Here is a 20786-nt window from a genome sequence, read left to right on the forward strand (position 1 = left end):
CATTTCTGAAATACAATAATCTTTTTTTCAAATTTTTTTTCTGTGGAATGTATTATTTTCAATTCCAGATTTTTTTGTCCGAAATAGAATTTTAATTTTTTTCTGGATTTTCATTTCCGAAACTCAATAACCACTTCTGTATTTATTTTTCCAGAATATATTATTTTCAATTCCAAATTTTTATTTCCGGAATTAAGGGCATTTTTGGAAATTAAAAAAATATGTTGGGTGCAGGTTAAAAATGATTGGGTGTAGAAAGCATTTGCCTAGACTTTGTCAGCCTTTGGGCCACAATCCATGGGCTTTGTATTTTGGGATAGACTATGTGTCTGTAACATTTCCTACTTAATAGTATATGATTTTGGGAATATTTTTATAGAAAGGTTGAAATATCTTTCAAATATTTTATTTTATTAAATTTACTTATTTTCGATAAAAAAAAATTATTGAACATCAATTCAAACCTGCATCATTTTCAACTAAATCTAATGATCCTGATAAGCTTCAGAACATCAATTTGAAAAGATTCTCCATTATAACATGCACAAAATACTATGTGAATCCAAAATGATTATCCACAGCCCAGTTAACTTATATTTCAATTTCAATTGAAATCTACACATAACACCTCATAAATCTCTACATTTATATCATTTTCAACACAAATTCAAACTGTTACAATTATTAAGGATATCTTTCCTTTCCTAAAAGTGACTTGCACCCAAGAAATAACTAGGGGAGGGTTCAAGAACAACAAATTTTGAGACCTACGGACAATATAATTAAATTAAATTTTGACGAAGGATTAAATTAGTTAATATAACCACTTTTCTCAACTGATAAACCAATATTAAAGTTAAACATTAAAAAAATGAATTAAAAGATTGTTAAAGCATAAAGATATTTACTCTAAATTAAGAAGTATTCAATTATAATTGATTATTAACTCATCAAATAGTGCAAGATAAGCTCTCAAAATTAAATATGCGAAAATTAAAATGAAGAAAACTACAAAAATGCAAGAGGAAGAAAGTTAGAGAGATACAACTTCTTAGGAAAGAAGAATAAATAAAATAAAATAAAAAAGGAAAGAAGAACGAGAATGGGTCTAACCCAAAAGGTTTGACCGGTCAATGAGTAGATGCAATTGCGTTAGTTGTGATGTTTGATTACACCAGTTACTTCTCTCTCCAGAATTTTAGTTACGTGTTTATCTTCTCTTGTTCTTATTTTGTCAACAAAATATAACTATTTTACATGCTGAGAAAAAAAAACTATTTTACTTGATAAATTAGTTTCACTAATTGCTATACATGGGAGGTAAACGCAGTATTAAAAAAAAAAATACAGCACACTTACACTTGAGAAATAGGACTTGGCTTTTGGGTAGAAGCATTATTTGCACTAGATTATTGGATTTAGTGTTTGTTTTATCTTTGTATTCCAACCATTAGACTTATAAGAGTCTTATTGTATGACAATTTCCTCCATGAAATGTATATGACACTTGTAATTTACTGGTTTTAAAGTAGAGAGATTACTTTTAATAATCCATATTTACTTTTTTTTTTAAATAAGCATTAACTGTTTTTACTACTTTTGCAATTCAAAACTGTTCATCTTCTCCCGTAATTCCACTAATATTTTTCTTTCTCTCAATTTTGAAGAGACATTCTTCTTTCTAGGCAACTGTTTGAAAAGTAACCACTTTTTCAATTCAAAAAAGTCTCCAACCTCTATTTCAATTTAAAATTGTTCCTCCACATATATTACATATTTTAGAGAAAATAAGAAATGACAACAATGTCCATAATATAATCAAATATTTATATAAGGATAAAATAGGGAAAGAATTAAGAGCTGTTAAATAGGATAATCCCTTTATATATATATATATATATTTAATTAAATATGTTAAAAATAATTAAATAATTATATTTTTTTATCACAATAAATCAAATGTAATATTATTTTAATAATGTGATTCTTAATGAGTAAAGAAATTGAAGTTATTAATTTATAAAATAAACTAAACATCCCTGTTGGAAAAAAATAAAATGTATATATTAAAGAAATAGGAAAAGCAAAATAAGATAAATAAAAGAGATGAAATATAAAGAAAATTAGCAATACACATTTGAGAATCTAAAAATTAGAGTTTTTGAAGCATTGAGGAGACCGAATGCATGGTGAAGTGGCTGTGATGAAATGTGAAGAGGAACAGTAATACACTGTTTCAGAATCTCAAAATTAGAATTTTGAGGAGGCGGGAGGCATAGTGGCAGCCAAGGAAGACTGTGCGTTTGCATTTAGATGTTGGAAAGGTCAACAATGAAGGCGTTTGCTCACGCTGAGCATCACAACTTGGAACTTCTCGATTTCTTCTTCTCTATCTCCTTCTTCCTCTTGTGCTTGAGAAATATGAAAGAAAACGCACCAAAATTGAATTTGTTGAAAGAATACCAAAATTGAATTTGCGCGCACTTGGGACTCGGTAGAAAGAATATCAAATAACATCAGATAATAGTTTTTAAGATGTTTCTATATTTTTCCTCTCTCATAGTTTTCTTATATATAATTTTTTTTGCCTAAAAAAAGTAATCGTGCATAAACCCACATTTCACCCCTCTCTCTCCACTCTTCTCTAATAAAACGTATCAATCTCTCCACTCTCCTGCCCATTAAGTGAGAACAAATAAAATAAAATTTTAAAATTAAAAAATGCTTATTTAATAAAGAAGAATATTAGTTTTAAAACAGAAAAGTAACTCATTTCTCTCCACTTTCCTGTCAGTTAAGTAGTGAGAACAAATAAAATAAAATTAAAAAACTGTTTTATTAATTTCTAAAATTATAAAATGTCCAAATAACCAAAATAAATTGATAAAACAAAATATTAAGTAAGGATAAAATAGAAAAACAATTTAGAGCAGTTAAAGTAGAGAATCCAAAATGTCCAAATAACCAAAATAAATTGATAAAACAAAATATTAAGCAAGGATAAAGTAGGAAAACAATTTAGAGCAGTTAAAGTGAAAATAAGAAATGACACAATGACCATAATACAATAATAAAATTAAATATTAATATAAGGATAAAATAGGAAAAAAAATTAAGAGCAGTTAAAAGGGGAATCCCCTTTATATATAGATATAGATTATAGATTATAGATAACATAAGTATAATTTCTCCAATAATTAAAAAAAGGCAATCATTACTTATTTTTTTTATCTATTTGCATTCCTATATGTCTTTGTTCTATTTCTCTTCATACATTTTAACTCTGACTCTCTTCAATGATACTCTTAACTTACAAATAGGAATATATTTTACTTAGCCTATCTAACTTAATCCGAGTAACCACATTGTTATTAATACATCTTCATTTTAATATATTAACTAATCATTTCTTATCAATCAAAATCATAATAAAGTTGTTAAGTTTTCAATTAACAATTAGATACTCAATTTTTTTAAAAATAAATAATTGAATTCAAAATATGGTTGAGAACATAAAACTTATTTAACCATTCACTACAAAAAAAAGTGTATATTGTGGCGGTTATTTTCGTATAAACTGGCGTTTATAACCGCCACAATATACGCTTGTGGCGGTTTGTCAAACCGCCATAGAACTGGCCGCCACAAAGTTTAATGTGACGGTTTTACGCTACCCGCCGCAACACCCGCCACTTTAAACATAGTGTAAATAGTGGCGGTTTTTATATGTAAGTAGTGTCAGTTATAACAGTCGCAATTTACATTCATTGAAGAAGATTCTGACACCATAATATATGTAAGTAGTGTCAGTTATAACTGTCGCAATTTACATTCATTGAAGAAGATTCTGACATCATAATATACGTAAGTAGTGTCAGTTATAACTGTCACAATTTACATTCATTGAAGAAGATTCTAGCGCCATAATATACGTAAGTAATGGCGTTTTTAACTAGCGTAATTTTAATTCTAAATAAATAAAATTTAACCACCATTTTTTTATAATCTTTTTTATAATATGTTTTATACAATTCTAAAATTTAACTACCACTTTTTCATAATAAAATAAAATAATGTATAAAGTTGTAATCATCCATTCATTTCATTGAAAATTAAAACACACATAATCATGTTCAAAAGTTTATATGTAATTGAAAATTAAAATACATAGAAAGTTCATACATCCCTAATCAAGTTTAAAATTACAACACGTAATTGTTCAAAAGTTCATACATCCCTAATCAAATTTAAAATTAAAACACAAATCCCTAATCAGTTTTGCTTCTAGCACTTGATCCTATTACTTGATTAGGTGATGGAGCACCACTTCCATAATCTAACGCCTGAAATAAATAATTTTAAGTTAATGAATTTGTCTGCTTATAATTATAAAATAAAAGACACCAAGAAATATTTAAATATATTAATACCTCATTGGTGGATCCATCTAGTACATGTCCAAATTTTAGGAAGCCTGCAGTGAATTAGTGACAAGGCATGTCAAATGGACTTATGAGATTTTACCATTTAAGAGAAGAGGGAGATATAAAACAAAATGAAATACTAAAATAATATTAATTTAAATGTATTGTACTGTGTTGATATTTTTTATATATTCATAAACCCTGAACAACTAATCCTTATTTCTACCCTATCGCAATCGTAACTAATTAATTGAGTAAATTATGATAAGAAATCTAAGTTATAAGATAGTTTTGAATATTTTTCATATATTCTAGTAAAGATAATATTAATATATGTGTTTGATAGAGTACTAAGAGCAGTCTATTTTCCACTAGTAAGAACTATGCAATTCAAGTTAAGAGCAAAGCAGCAGAGGATTAATTAAGCATTTGCCAATGATATACTCTAGGAATTTGGATGACGAGCAATGAACATCACATAACTATCTAGAAAATGGTGCATGAATTAATATAAAGATGATTTCAACTGCCTAGATCAGATTGTGTTTGATATGTTATAAAATACTTATTCAAAACTCGAATCACAAAAAAGAAGAAACCAAAAACTAGAGTTACAGCTTTATGCACAAAGAATGAAGAGTTTCCATGTTTACAATAAACAAGACGACAAATGAAAGACTACGCAATTGATGGAATAACTAATGAACTAGAACGGATTACTCATGATAAAAAGTATCAAATCTAAATAATACAAGTATAAGGTTTAACATGACATTTACAACTTAATTCACTTCACTTAAATAAACACATTAAAAAATGTATAAGCATTAAAGCTTTAAAGACATGGTTGTAAACAGTAGCAGTTTATACCTTGATATGTGTGAAAGTGTGTACATAAATATTGATGGGTAAGGTGCTAATGTTAACACTTGTGATTTCAACTACGTTTGGATTCAGTTACCAAATTAGATTTCATGCTTATCACTTAAAGTAAGTGATTAATAAAACAATATGTGATAAATTCAATTGCAATTGATTAGTTGAAGTAATAAGAAGTTAAACAAAATAATAAGCATTATTTTGATATGGTTAACATAAAACATAATTGGCTAATTGAGAAAAGGGGTATATAAAACCACCTCAAGTTGAGATTGTATTGGAGGCAGTCACACAATAATCGGAAAATACCAAACAACTATCTCTTATTGTAAAGCAAGTCTCAGGATATTATGTAAACACATGAGACTTACATATCCTGGGGCAATGTTGAATCCTCAGTACTTGTGTACAAAAATAAGGAACCCCAAATTTCAGTACTTAGAAACTTTAGGGAGACCAAATCAGTGTACTCATTTGTTACAGCAAATATGTCAACACATACACCTGCTTGAACAGCAACAGCAGCCTGTAATACATATGTCAATTCTTTTACTTCTAAAAAATGGGAGACAGGAATAGCAACATCATAACTTAAATACCAGATCTTTATAGAAGGGTGTCTGCTCTAGGAGTAAAGCACGATCTGCATCCTTCCTTTGCTTTCATATTGCTCACCATATCGTCTTGTGTCCATAATCAGGGGATCAGACAAGAAGACAAAGACTCTAGCTGCAGTTCTCAGAAGAAATAATATCTTCTTAAAGCGTTTTAAATATAGAAGATTAAACATTAAAGAATCACACTAACAAAAGTCATAAATGGCAAGTTTTGTATTTGTCCATTCAAACCTAAAGCAAAAGTATTCCCATATTCAGATGCAAGGAAATTGCAGAGAGCTTCCATTGCTATCCCAAAACCACGCCCACCTATTAGAACACCATCCAATCCTTGACCTGCTATCGTGGTTCTCTCCCATGAAGTTGTTGGTCTAAGTGTTTCAAGTGCAGATGCAATGGTGTGGTCAACATAATACCTTCCAGAGCAGCCAGCAGTGCACTTTTGGTAAGTTCTAGAAACTCCTCAGAAGCTGCAGTATAACCGAAAACATTTTTCTCGATTACAAAATGACAGTGATAAAGAAGACACATCTGTATATTTAGGAAATTAATCAAGTTTTAAAGAACACTATGAAGGAAACAAATGCCAGAATAGAATAACAAACATGCAAATCAGGCACATCTATCTTCAACTTAATCATTGCATCACATCCTTCTATACAGAATCAAAAGGACCAGAAATAGGAAGAAATGGGTAGAATGACTTAATAAGGGGAAAGGATCAAAACCAAAGGTCATTTATAATCACAACCTTCTCATTCAAACAAAAGTTAGTCCAGAAAACACAGCCACCGAAACAGTTCCAAACCCTATAAGTCTAACTTGCAGCAATCATGGCCAGTAACACTGAAAAAACATTGGCCACGTAATCTAATAATCATTCACGATATCTAAACACAAGATCCATGTGTTTTGAATCTGCGTCTCATTCTTCAGTCGGTTAGATAAAATTAATATAGAAAAAAATATTTATCGACGGTCTCAACTCTTAAATAAGGGAACAGGAGATAGTATCAAAACCATGTGGAAACTAGACATATAAAAGTTATTATCGCCATAAGCAACATAGCCTACAGAATTATAAGTAAAATGCCATACTGCTCTCACACACAAAATTCTTAGGCTCCACCAGGTCCTAGTCAGAGAACCCAAAGCAAAACTCACAATCAGTAGCATACCATAAACTCCTGATCAATTAACCTCACCGAACCATCCAATTGTCAAAATCCAGTTCCAATTATCACAATTAGCAAATCAATAAGCCGTGAGATGTTAGGAGACTTACAGGACAAGTACCGGACATGCCAGCATTGCCGCTTCCTTCGCCGATTCCTCTGTAACAGTTCCAATCAAAACAGTCAAATATGAAAAACATGCACAAGAGCAATCCAATTCAACAACGATGAGCCAAAATCGAAAAGTAAATTTCATAATTACGCGTAGGCAATGCGAGATCTACGAAAGAGAACATAATCTCGGCACAGGACTGAGGACTAAAGTAGCGTTCGATGGCGTCGGAGGAGAGGCCATTGAGGTTGTCGCAGAGGGAGCAAGACTAGAACCACTGCTCAAGCTTGCAGTAGGTGTTGAAGTAGGCCCAACAGTTCTCGCAACGCGGTAATGAAGAAATGAAGAAAAGGAAAACTTGTTTTAATTCAGAAGGATAATTAGTTGGAAATGACATATTTTTGAAAGAAAATTGTGGCGGTTATTCAAATGACGTATTATACTGAAATTTGTGGCGGTTATTAATAACCGTCATATTAAAACCGCCACTTTTTACATGATTTTTTGTAGTGATTTTATTTATATTATCCCTTAACGATTTTTTTTTATAATGCAATGAAAATAAATAGGGACAATTAAAAAAGACACACGGAACAGGAACTACACTAAAATAAAGGTACTATATTACATATTAAAAATTATTTAAATCTACAAAAGTCTTCCCCATTTCGAATGTATATGTTTTTCACTTTTTTTTCTTTCTATTACAAAGAATTGATTCTAATTTTGTTCAATATATTACAAAATCCATAATTTTGTTTGAACTTATTTTTACATGATTTTGATCTCTTAACTTTTAACTATTTATAACATTATTCAATTTTAAAAAGTATTTGTATTATGCATGCTTTTCTTATCTCCCTGTCTCATTTTAGATAAGGTGGTGATAAGATGGCGATATCTTAACACCGTCATAAATAACAAACATATACTTCATAAACCAATAAAATAATATTTTCACTATATTTAATTTATTTTTTAAATAAAATATTATTATATTATTATAATGTGTTGTCAGTGTATGTTTTCACTATACGTCAAAGAAATCTTTTTCTTTAGATAAAGAATCCATAGCTATATGAAAAGAAGGCATCACGTGGACAATAATAGAGCAAATTTACTGATAATTCAAATGAGGAACTAAAATTTCAGAGAGAAAAAATTCAGACATCATCATTGAAAATTTTACAAAAGAAAGGAATCCAAGTCATTATTAAACCAGTGAAGAGATAGTATACAACAATTATCCCTGCCTTACAAGATTTTGATGAACAAGTCAAGGCTACATAGGAAAAAGGCCACACGTCTCTGCATTCAACATTCATGAGATTTTACTATTAATATACTTCCAAGAGTTCCCTGCAACATGTTAAAGCCCTGAATCATTGACATTGGAGCAGAGAGTTGCTTGCAATTTCTGCTTCCTGGATGAAATGGAAAGAAGGGTTGCAATTATCGGGGCAGGAACCAGTGGCCTTGCTGCCTGCAAATACCTTCTACAGTTTGGATTTAATCCAACTGTGTTTGAAGTTGATGATGGCGTTGGAGGGCTATGGAGACATACTATGGACTCCACCAAGCTCCAAAACAATAAACAAATGTACCAGTTTATGGATTTTCCATGGCCTTCTTCAGTAAAAGAAGATAATCCAAGTCACAACCAGGTGCTGCAGTATCTTAACTCCTATGCTGAACATTTTTCCCTCATTCCTTACATTAGATTCAACTCCAAAGTCATTGATATAGATTATGTTGGTGGAGAGTCTAGTGAAGATATGAAGTCATGGGAATTGTGGGGTGGTAATGGCAAGCCCTTTTGCCACAAAGGAACTTGGCATATTTCTGTGCAAAATACCAAGAATTTATCTGCAGAGGTATGTATTTATAGTTTGTTTAATCTGAGGAAGTCTCACTTTCCTTTTTCTATTCATTGTTCTGTCAATAAGTATCTCCTTGGCGTTCTTAGTATTCTGTTTTTCAGTAACATGACATCATTGTCTTTGTTTGCATAAAGTTAAATTTTTTAATCACGTGTGAGGTGAGTTTGAGTTCAAATAAAGAATAAAGAAAAAGCATGCTTAATAGATTCTTTTTATCATTTACAATGGTGTGTTTTGTTTTATAGCAATAATATACCAAATTGAACATTTATATGAACAGGTACATAAGGCTGAGTTTGTTGTTCTTTGTATTGGGAAATATAGTGGTTTTCCAAACATTCCTGAATTCCCACCAGAACAAGGCCCAGAAGTTTTTAATGGCAAAGTTATGCACTCCATGGACTACTCCAATCTCGACAATGAGACTGCTACTGAATTAATCAAAGGAAAAAGAGTTACAGTAATAGGCTCACAAAAATCTGCTCTTGATCTTGCAGCTGAATGTGCAAATGTAAATGGTGAGAAATTGTTTTGGTTGCAACATTTTCTACTCAACCTGCAGAAGGATTTATTTGAGTTTTTTGTCCAACATCACTAGCTAATAATTAGTTATCTTTCCTTCTGATATTTCTTTTCTCTAATAACTTTGATAGGAGTCAAGTACCCTTGCACAATTATCCAGAGGAACGCACACTGGTTGCTTCCAGATTTTAACATTTGGGGAGTTATTGCTGGATTCTTATACTTGAATCGTTTTGCAGAGCTTTCAGTTCACAAGCCAGGAGAACCATTTTTTCTTGGACTTGTGGCCACTTTACTTTCACCATTGGTAACATTATATAGTTCTTCACAATTACTCTAGTGCTAAAGAAATAAGATTGTAAATTTTTTCACATATAACTAGACCAAATTTTCAATTTTTATATAACAGTATGTTGATACACAGTTCCTCTGTTAACTTTCAGAGATGGGGTATTTCTAAAGTTGTTGAGACTACTCTAAAATGGAAGTTGCCATTGAAGAAGTATGGATTGATACCAAATCACAGCTTTTTTCAAGACCTCTCCACATGTCTGATTGCAGTGTTTCCTGATAACTTCTTTGACAAACTAAAAGAAGGATCCATTCTTATAAAGAAATCACAAAGTTGTAGCTTCTGCAATGAAGGTGTAATCATTGATGGAGAAGCTAAGCCCCTAGAGACAGATATAGTAATTTTTGCCACTGGATACAGAGGTGACCAAAAAATAAAAAACATGTTTAAATCTACATTCTTCCAAAACCACATAGTTGTGCCAGAAACCTCCTCAACAGTTCCTCTCTACAGGTCATTCTCTCTTTGTAGAAGCCCTATAACTTTATAATATGAAATGCTTATTGTATTTAATCTTATATTATTTGATTATGTGAAGATTTTAACCGTGACCAATGTTTACCAATGAATTCAGACAAATGATTCATCCTCGGATTCCACAGTTGGCAATAATAGGATATGCAGAGAGTCTGTCAAACATTTTTTCTGCAGAAATGAAAAGCTTATGGCTGGCACATTTCTTGGATGGAAACATAGAACTGCCTAGTATAAGAGAGATGGAAAAAGACGTAAAAGTGTGGGAAGAGAACATGAAGCAATATGGTGGAACATATTTTTGGAAATCATGCATTGCTAATTGTGGCCTTTGGTATCATGATCAACTTTGCAAAGACATGAAGCGTAATCCCAGAAGGAAGAATGGTTTTTTTGCAGAATGGTTCGAACCTTATGGTCACGCTGATTATGTCGGTCTTATTCGGAAATAAGAATTTGAAAGGATAATAATATGATTTGTTTGGTAGTTGCATCTCTTCCATAACCACAATTTGTATGGGTCTTTACAATACCTTAATTTCTTTATTTGAATTTTATAATCTGAAAATTTAATAATAAGATATATAAACAGATTTTATATATTTAAAATAATCTAAATTTTACTCATAATTAAGAACTCCCTTTCATTCTCTAAGAAATTTAAAATATACAAGTTATCAAGAAAGATCGAACTTGAAAATTTTTGCGGCAATCATGAAAGATTTATGTTGGAACCAAGCCCAAAATTGACAGCCATATGACATTCATAAAATATATGTGGATTTCAGCCTGCAAATGACAAAAACACTGCACATAAAATAAAGTTGACAAATTCTATCTGCACCTCCATATCTTTTTCATACACTTTTATATTTTTTTAATTCCAATCTTATTTTTCTGAATATATGTTAGAGTTTTTGTTTTGATGAAGACTGTTGCGATTTCTTTGGTCCTGTGGTAGTTGCTTAGGAGAATAAACCAAAATTTAGAAGAATTTTTTTTTTAATTGATCAAGACCTCTTTTAATAGAGAATTCGAATTGAAATGTGTTAATAAAAATAAAAGTTGTTCGAAATAAGTTAAAGAATCCAATGGTCAAGACCCAAAGGGGATTGGAAGTCCAAATTTTTAAATAATCAACCATTTACTAACAGTTTTTTATTTTTTATTATTTTTTAGGGTTTTTTCCTATATTTTAGGCATTTTAGTTCACATATTTGTTAGAAAATTCTAAATTGTTTTGTGGTGTTTCTTTCTAGAAATTAGAAATTTATCAAACTATTACACAATGAAACTTTATCCTAGGTAACATCTAGAAACACTTCACAAATTCTAAGTCAAACACCTCGTGCAACTTTAACAAATTACCTAGTCCTTGAGACTCAATCCTTGATCATATTTCTTCAATCGTGACAACACCATCTTCCAACCCATTATCTTTTGCCTAACCAAATATTAAAGCAAATTCAATAACAAGGTAATAAATACAACTTACAGGGTAGTGATTATCAAACCAGAAATTTAAACCTAAAAATTGTCTTAAAATGTTAGCCCAATCTTCATATTATAGAGAATAAGACACTTCATGTGTTCTTATTCATCCATTATGCACGGCTTGTCAAAATAGATACGGAGTTGAAACATTTTTTCATTACAAGAAAATAAATCCATGGACAGAAATGTAAGAAACTAACGCAAAAAATAAATGATAGCTTCTACCTCGTCAAAGGGTGAAGTGCAAAGAAAGAGATCGTTACTTATACTGAACTAAATCCTAATCAAACCCCTCTTTCTTGTCCTCCCTTGTCACTTTTGTTTCATTTTTATAGAAGAGTTTATAGAGGCATTTTATGTAGTGAATGTGAATACTAGAAAGTCAATTTGTGGGTATGTTTTCACGTTATTTAGAAAAATAATTTGTTGTAAAGTCAATTTGAAATTAATGGTGGTTTTATTTATCACTTAGATTAAATGTATCACACTAACAATAGAACTTTGTTGTTGAAGGGGATGATAGGAGAGTTGAGCATTGTTTATAATTGTGTGACTATAAATTGTGATAGGCAAAACACTTACATCTACTAAATCCTTAAATATACATTAATGTTAGACTACATCTCTTTTAAGATGATATTGAGTCTGAGGAGGTATGAACTAAGTAGCTTTTGAGGAGAATCCTACATATGTGTTAGAAAACATCTAGTACTCTTAAGTTTAGTTAGATTGTCCATTGTCCACCATTTGTAGTTTTCATATATGGGTTGTCTTAATTATTTTAACTCTCTTGTTCTATATATAGAGATTGTTGGTCTAGAAGACACTCAAGCCTCAAATGATAATATTTTGATGATGAATCTTCATGAACAATGAAGATGATGTTGTTATAGATGTGTTTATGCTTTATGTGTATTTGTTTTTTAAGTGTACTCTCAACATACAACGAAAGTAAAATAAGATAATTTGATTTTGAAAATGTTTTAAAATAATTGATTATATGGTTGTTTAATTTATTAAACTGGTTCTAATAAGGTTTAGAATAGGTTAATCGATTATTGTGTTGATAATAGATTAAAACATAAAACTGTCATAAGTATTTTCAAATATTTTAAGATTATAATTGATTACATTCTTGAAATAATTAATTAAACATGTTTCCGTAATAAATGAATAGTTGATTTTCAAGATAATAATTGATTGTAGTCTTTAGATAATCGATCAAACATGCTCCATTAATAATTAATAACTAATTTAATCAATTATTTGATGAATTAATCAATTAAAGCACAAGCTCCTATTAAAGGAAATTTACATAAAATAATCAATTAATGTGAACAATAATCGATTAAATACATTAAAATTTGTTTTAATTAGTGACTTTCAAAATCTATAAATAAACAACTTAGCTTTAGTTTTGAAGCAGAAATTTTGAGCATAAGATTTTCAAGCAATCAAAGAGATTCTAACATTTTTCATCCACTTATTTGTACACTCCAAAGATTTCAAGAAGGTTGTGATGAAGTGTTGGTTTAATGAATTGTTTCAGTTGTGTTGTAACATTTTTTGTAATTTGTTGTAGTTTCTAGATTGGTTGTAATCTTGGTAATTAAGAATTGATAAAACTATTTCAATGTGTGGACGTTGATAAGGCTATATATCCTCTTAATATGAAAAGGGTTATGAAGGGGATCAACAATTTATTATTGTAATAACTTTTGATAAAGTTACTGTAAAGCAATATAAATTCGTGTGTGTGAAAAGATACATACCTAACTAGTTTTGACATTCACATTTCTTACTATTTTTACTTATATTTAAATAACTTATTTATCAAATTACGTTAGAGACTATATTAAATAGTTTTTTCTATAAGAGTTAGGTATCCATACTCCTATTTATTTAATTTTTTTATTAATAAAAGAAACTTATTTCTCAAATATGTAACCATTTTTTTGATTCTTCAAAGAATAACTTCTTCCTTTTAACATTTTCATAATTTTAATGAAATAAGGATCTCATTTTTCTTTTACCGGAGGCATTTCACTTTGTCCTATTTAGATGCTTTTACCTTATAATTATTATTTTAAATTGATATCCCTTTTAAAAAGAAAAATTATCTTTGAAAATTCCAACATTAAAGTTTGATAAGTCTCAAATTGGTACTCACTTTTGGAAAAATGAATTTTATATCACATTTTTATCTCCTTGTGTTTTACTTTTTACACAGACAACACTTATAAATTGATGATCGATGCATACAGAGAAGCAAAAGGCAAAAAAAATTTACTAGAGAAAATAGTAGCTTCTGACTTCATAGAAAAGAATTCGAATAGCTTAAGACCTGAGAAAAAAGAGATCAGCAAAACTTAGGAAGTTATAGTCATAGAGAAAAGCATTAGTATTAAAAGAAATTCTGAGTGTTAGCATTTAATATTATATGATCATTAATTTTAATGGGTAGTTGATAGTAATATTTTACCAGCCAAAATCTAGTAGCTTATACCATATAGTTTAAATTATAAATCAGAGTGCATTATTTTAGTGCCACTAAAAATATGTCCTTAAAAAAAATGCTTTTTGCATTGGCTTCAACCATTATTTGTAAAGATAACCCTAAACAATATATATCCAAAAACCTCGTGTAACCTACTCTTATTTAAAATACACACACACGTAAGAAATAATATTTTGCTTTTGGCTTGAACCAATTACTTGTACTATACATTATTGTGTTATTTTGTCCATTCGTCATTGTACTATTTTTGTAATAATAATTACAAGAGACAAGATTTTTCATTTGATTTGCTATGCCATAAAAAAAAAATTCAGCAATTGAATTGGCAGACAATAAAATAATAAAACTACAGAGCTGTACACTTTCTAGTCATATGATACATTATTTATTTCTCTTTATAGTAAATATAATCGTATGTCTCTATCGTTTTTAATTAATTCACATTTTTTAAGAAAATTAATTGACTTAGTGGATGATAGTAAATTTGTCCATGATTTTTATTATTATTCTAAATTTATCCTTAATAATTTTTTAAATTAATCCCCTCTTTCCATTTAATATATTTTTAAATTGATCTCTTTAGAATAATGAGATTTGAATACCAATAATTAAAGTGGTTTAGGAAAGTGAAATAAAATATACACATTAAGAAAGATGTATAATTAAGACCAAGTAGACGAGTAAGACTTTATTATACTTGTTAATTTTTTTTAAAATAATCATATAAATAGTATATAGGAAAAATATTTGGTGGCCCCGGGTCACCATAAGTTCTATGGGACCAACCTGACACATATTTAAGTTTTCAAAATTTAAGATAAAATAATTAATGATATTTAATCAATATTTTGTAATTGGTGGATGTAGCGGTGTAAGAACACCTAATAATTTATCGTACATAATTTAGACAAGGTTGGTATCAGAGCTAATTAAATAACAAAGCATCTTTGCAAAGAACATTACTTTTTGTTTAATTTTAAAAAAACAAATTATCCTAAATAGAACTTAATAAACTCAAATATAATTTATGAAATTATAATGCAATTTAATTTGTCCAAATAGTTATATAATTCAGAGAATAGTTCAGTTCATCTATATATTCACCCAGCAAGTGACAAATCCGTGTACTGTTAATATAGTTCTAAAGCATTTTTCAAGAATCTTTGACCATTGGATCAAAGAGTTGGTTGCAATTGTTGTCTCCATAGGTGAAATGGAAAGAAGAGTTGCAATTATCGGGGCAGGAACCAGTGGCCTTGTGGCCTGCAAATACCTTCTAGAGTTTGGATTTAATCCAACTGTGTTTGAAGTTGATGATGGTGTTGGAGGGCTATGGAGACATACTATGGAGTCCACCAAGCTCCAAAGCAATAAGCAAGGCTACCAGTTCATGGATTTTCCATGGCCTTCTTCAGTCAAAGAAAATAATCCAAGTCACAACCAAGTGGTAGACTACCTTAACTCCTATGCTGAACATTTTTCCCTCATTCCTTACATTAGATTCAACTCCAGAGTCATTGACATAGATTATGTTGGTGGAGAGTCTAGTGAAGAAATGAAGTCATGGGAATATTGGGGTGGTAATGGCAGGCCCTTTTGCTCCAAAGGAACTTGGCATATTTCTGTGCAACATACCAAGAATTTATCCCTAGAGGTATCTATGTATAGTTTTTTTCTACTTTGGTAAGCTTCTATCCTATAATCTGAGCAAGTCTTACCTTCATTTGACTATTTATTGTTCTTGGAATAAGTATCTGCTCGAGATTCTTGTATTCTCTAGTTAGCTATGTATGCATAAACATCATTTTGTTGAATGGCATGGAGGATAAATTTGAGTTCAAATTATGTAAAAAAGAAACATGTTTATTCTTAGATTCTTTTTATCATTTGGTGTGTTTTGTTTTATAGTAATAATATATACCAAATTGAACATTTATATGAACAGGTACATAAGGCTGAGTTTGTTGTTCTTTGCATTGGGAAATATAGTGGTTTTCCAAACATTCCTGAATTCCCACCGGGACAAGGCCCAGAAGTTTTTAATGGCAAAGTTATGCACTCCATGGACTACTCCAATCTCGACAATGAGACTGCTACTGAATTGGTCAAAGGAAAAAGAGTTACAATAATAGGCTCACAAAAATCTGCTCTTGATCTTGCAGCTGAATGTGCAAATGCAAATGGTGAGAAATTGTTTTGGTTGCAACATTTTCTACTCAACCTGCAGAAGGATTTATTTGTGTTTTTTGTCCTACACCACTAGCTAGTTTAGTAGTTCTCAATGTTTCCCTTCTGATATTTCATTCCACTAATCACTTTTGTAGGAGTCATGCATCCTTGCACAATCATCCAAAGGACTTCCTACTGGTTTTTTCCAGATTTTAACAGTTGGGGAGTTATTGTTGGATTCTTATATTTTAACCGCTTTGCAGAGCTTTTTGTTCACAAGCCAGGAGAACCCTTCTTTCTTGGCCTTCTGGCCACTTTATTTTCACCATTGGTAACAATACTGTTTACATAAACTTTTCTGTATCAAATACTTTTAAAATGAGAAAATTAAAAGGTAAAGTAAAATTAGTTTAGATCTAGACAAGTTATCTGCATAAACTGGTTTTAATCATTTAATATCTTGTTCTTAGTTTATATTCTTAGAAATCACATGCTCCATTATTGACTTTCAGAGATGGGGAATTTCTAAAGTATTAGAAAATATTCTGAAATGGAAGTTGCCATTGAAGAAGTATGGATTGGTACCTAATCACAGCATTGTTCATGACCTCTCCACATGTCTGCTTGGAGTATTTCCTGATAACTTCTTTGACAAATTAAAGGAAGGAACCATCCTGATAAAGAATTCACAGAGCTTTAGCTTCTGCAGAGAAGGTGTGATGATTGATGGAGAATCAAAACCCATAGAATCTGATCTAGTCATTTTTGCCACTGGATACAAAGGTGATCAGAAGATCAAAAACATATTCAAATCCCCAATTTTCCAAAATTACATCGTTGGGCCAGCAACATCCACAGTTCCTCTCTACAGGTTAGGCTGGGTTTGAACCATTTTTCTTCAACATGTTAGATCACTTCTTTTAGTCCTTTTCATATACATTGAGTTAAATTACAATTAGAAGGATGAAAACAATGAATTACAAAAGCAAAAAAATTAACTAAATCTGTGTTCCGCTTCAGGGAAATAATTCACCCTCGGATTCCACAGTTGGCAATAATAGGATATGCTGACAGCGTATCAAACATTTTTGCCTCGGAAATGAGAAGCTTGTGGCTGCTGCAATTCTTGGATGGAAACGTTGAACTGCCTAGTATAAGAGAGATGGAAAAGGACGTGAAAGTGTGGGAAGAGAACATGAAGCGATATGGTGGAACATATTCATGGAAATCATGCATTGCTAGTTGGGGAATTTGGTATCAAGATCAACTTTGCAAAGACATGAAGCGTAATCCAAGAAGGAAGAATGGTTTTTTTGCAGAATGGTTTGAACCTTACGGTCTCGCTGATTACGTTGGTCTTACTCGGAAATGAGAATTTGAAAGGAGAATATGGTTTGTTTCATACTTGCATCTCTTCCATAACCACAATTTGTATGGGTCTTCAGAGTACCTTAGTTTCTTTATTTTAATTTTATAATAAGTAAGACCAAGTTAAACAAGAAGAAGATCAAGACATACAAGAAGATGATCAAGAGCAAATGCTCTATAATGTTAGACACCAAGCCATGAAGATCTCATGACTCTCTTTGAAAAAACCAAGTTCAAACAACTCTGATGTACATTCGATAAAAATTTCCAAGACTAGTATTATTTGTCAAACATCTCTAAATAATAAGAATGAACACAACATAACATATAAGTCATAGCAACTATCTCATGGAGATTTTGACAAGTGTACTATATAAAATCAAAAAATATCTCTCTTCGGTATTACCAATAACATAAAGTTTTTTTCCGAAACAAAGAGTGTCTTCTAATAACCTTAATGTACATGATCATCGGAAAGATTACTCGACAAACATGTGTGGAGTGCTTCAATTTTTTTGATCTCCCATGTATCATGAATTTTCTTGAAGGATGCTCTAAGCCACTATTGACATTCATCATTGTAGGCAATGCACCGGGCTACATATTGATCCGTCTTTGACTTCATGACAACAAATTTGTACCATTCAGCTATGTGATATTGTTTGATGGCAACCAATGTAGCCTCTTTATTAGGAAAAGTCATCCGTTCAGAAATGTCATATTGAACTATTTGTCTAGATCGATTATTGAATTCACTTTGTTGGAGTGATGACATTGCGATACCACCATCTTCGGGTAAATCATCAACATTGTCGTCTTCACTAAACTCATTAATAATATCTCTGATTACGGATTCCTCCTGGGTGCTAATAAAACTGTCTCTATTGTAAAACGGATGCATTTACCACATACAACATGTAATTAATATTGTTATTATAAAGTGCATGCAATGAGCGTGAATAGTTAGAAAATATTTTAATACAAAATTTAAAGTATTACCTTGTGAAGAGGAATATTTAAGACAAGTTCTGCTCCAATCGAAACTTCCCACAAAGATTTCTTTCCTAAACTATGAAATAAGTTTGATGATTTTGTGGTTCAAGGAAGAGTTCCTTTCATTGGTTGTTTGCTTTTAGTATATATATATATATATATATATATATATATATATATATATATATATATATATATAACATAGTTACGGGAAACTTTTAAATTATTAAAAGGAATTGAATAAGTTTTTTGGTCTCCCATTCACTCAAGTTATCTGTGCTATATGTGCTTTCACGTAAATTAGTTATGCCATCAAATTTAATAATGCAATGTAGTTGTTTCATCAAATTCAATGAGTGAATATGGGACTCACGAGTTTAAGGTAAAATCTCCAATGATAAATACAAGTTCAAAGTGAAATTGTCAACATGGTATACAAGTTTCACTTAAACTTGTTTTGTCATTTTCCTACGCGTGCTTTCCTTTATTTTTGCTTTGTCCTCCATGTGCTTTCCTGCACTTATTTTGGCTTTTTCCTCCATGTGCTTTCCTTCATTCATTTTCGCTTTTTCCTTCATGTGCAACCCTTCATGACATAACTTGGTTTACGTGAGAATCTTGTTAAATGTGCAGAGAATCACTCCATTGCATAGTTGATTCAAACACTCCATAATCCTTTATTTCAAAGTTGGTGCTTTGGAAGAGATTCTCTATAATGTTTCCTATTCACTCGTGAAAGCATGGCACCGTGAATATGTTGCAAAAAATGTCTTACATTGCATTCAAATTCATATAAATCGGTGTGTTAGTTCACACAAGCGTTCCATCGTTTCCTTCATTGTTGCCTCCTTCTTGTGATTCAAGAGATCAAGTGTCTAGCTTGTACCTTATACTACTGTTTAGGCGTCCATATCATCAAGTAAGAATTAAATTTATTTTGTCAACTTAGAAGTCCTGATATTTAAGAAATTTAGAACTTTCATATTTTTCATTTTTTCAGCTACCAATGGCAGTCAATGCACGACTACCATATGATATGTCCCTTTTGCGGCTGCAACATAAACATGTGACAAAGGCTTTATGGGAGGGGAACGAAAGACTGATAAGGCCTAGATGACATTCCATCTAGGTTCTCAAACATTCTGAAAGACTTGATGATCGAGTTCAAAATTTAATTCAACATGCTGGGTTCGGACACATACTGACATTGAAAAACATTGACATAAATCATCATCTACTTACGACATTAGTCTAGAGGTGGAGAACTGAAACACACACCTTTCATCTACCACTCGGAGAGACAACAATCACTTTAGAAGATGTTGTCGTTCAACTTGGCCTCCCAATTGATGGGGAACCTGTTACGGGCATTAGTAGTGGTGACTTGGTATCTCTATATGAGACATTGTTGGGATTTGTGCCACTAGAAATTGTGGTTCAAGGAAACACAATCAAGATATCTTGGTTGAATACTTCTTTTCAAGACTTACCACACGATGCAACTAAAATTATTATTGCGCAAAATGCACAAGCGTGCATACTGACATTAATTTGGAGTTTATTGATGCCCGGCACATCAGGCAGTCAGATTCATTTGATGTATCTATTGTTATTGACTGACTTGAATAATGTATCAAACTTTTGTTGGGGTTCAACTTTGTTGGCGTGTTTGTATCATGCATTGGATCACGATATTAATTAAAATCAATACAATATCGGAGGATGCATGTTGTTATTACAGTGTTGGGCGTGAGCCGAATGACATGTTTTTCACCAAACATTGAGCCATTGAGTGTTGAGGACATTGTT

General features: G+C 31.0%; 2 protein-coding genes and 1 long non-coding RNA gene across 5 annotated transcripts; 2 read left to right on the top strand and 1 right to left on the bottom strand.

The window, feature by feature from the left end:
• Nucleotides 1-4130: 4130 nt before the first annotated feature.
• LOC137822660 (uncharacterized) lies at nucleotides 4131-6390 on the bottom strand. 2 transcript variants are annotated; one of them, XR_016515298.1, is made up of 5 exons: nucleotides 6152-6390; nucleotides 5903-6032; nucleotides 5675-5807; nucleotides 4431-4474; nucleotides 4131-4343 (listed from the first exon to the last, which is right to left on the bottom strand). It is a non-coding gene; the product is annotated as an uncharacterized LOC137822660 (long non-coding RNA). The 2 variants fall into 2 exon arrangements; XR_011082956.1 differs by having other exon boundaries at nucleotides 5675-5829.
• A 1922-nt stretch (nucleotides 6391-8312) lies between these two features.
• On the top strand, nucleotides 8313-10922 carry LOC137821865 (putative flavin-containing monooxygenase 1). Its single transcript, XM_068626653.2, has 5 exons — nucleotides 8313-9081; nucleotides 9368-9605; nucleotides 9741-9916; nucleotides 10053-10414; nucleotides 10536-10922. Exons 1-5 carry the CDS (start codon nucleotides 8641-8643, stop codon nucleotides 10885-10887), a joined length of 1569 nt encoding a protein of 522 aa, XP_068482754.2. The 5' UTR covers nucleotides 8313-8640; the 3' UTR covers nucleotides 10888-10922.
• Nucleotides 10923-15408: 4486 nt separating this feature from the next.
• On the top strand, nucleotides 15409-18275 carry LOC137821923 (putative flavin-containing monooxygenase 1). Of its 2 annotated transcripts, XM_068626729.1 has the most exons (6): nucleotides 15572-15894; nucleotides 15996-16101; nucleotides 16393-16630; nucleotides 16772-16947; nucleotides 17129-17487; nucleotides 17637-18275. In XM_068626729.1, exons 1-6 carry the CDS (start codon nucleotides 15761-15763, stop codon nucleotides 17986-17988), a joined length of 1365 nt encoding a protein of 454 aa, XP_068482830.1. In that variant the 5' UTR covers nucleotides 15572-15760; the 3' UTR covers nucleotides 17989-18275. The 2 variants fall into 2 exon arrangements, with proteins under 2 accessions (XP_068482828.1, XP_068482830.1); XM_068626727.1 differs by having other exon boundaries at nucleotides 15409-16101.
• The last annotated feature ends 2511 nt before the right edge of the window (nucleotides 18276-20786 follow it).

Source organism: Phaseolus vulgaris, chromosome 9, assembly GCF_051622355.1.
Source record: "Phaseolus vulgaris cultivar YP4 chromosome 9, ASM5162235v1, whole genome shotgun sequence".
Classification (NCBI taxonomy): Eukaryota; Viridiplantae; Streptophyta; class Magnoliopsida; order Fabales; family Fabaceae; genus Phaseolus; species Phaseolus vulgaris.

Coding starts and splice junctions, on each gene's coding strand:
- LOC137821865 (XM_068626653.2), top strand. CDS start 8,641: ATGGAAAGAAGGGTTGCAATTATCGGGGCAGGAACCAGTGGCCTTGCT. Junction 9,606..9,740: donor TGAATGTGCAAATGTAAATG/GTGAGAAATTGT, acceptor TAACTTTGATAG/GAGTCAAGTACCCTTGCACA. Junction 9,917..10,052: donor CCACTTTACTTTCACCATTG/GTAACATTATAT, acceptor GTTAACTTTCAG/AGATGGGGTATTTCTAAAGT.
- LOC137821923 (XM_068626727.1), top strand. CDS start 15,661: ATGGAAAGAAGAGTTGCAATTATCGGGGCAGGAACCAGTGGCCTTGTG. Junction 16,631..16,771: donor TGAATGTGCAAATGCAAATG/GTGAGAAATTGT, acceptor TCACTTTTGTAG/GAGTCATGCATCCTTGCACA. Junction 17,488..17,636: donor TCCACAGTTCCTCTCTACAG/GTTAGGCTGGGT, acceptor GTTCCGCTTCAG/GGAAATAATTCACCCTCGGA.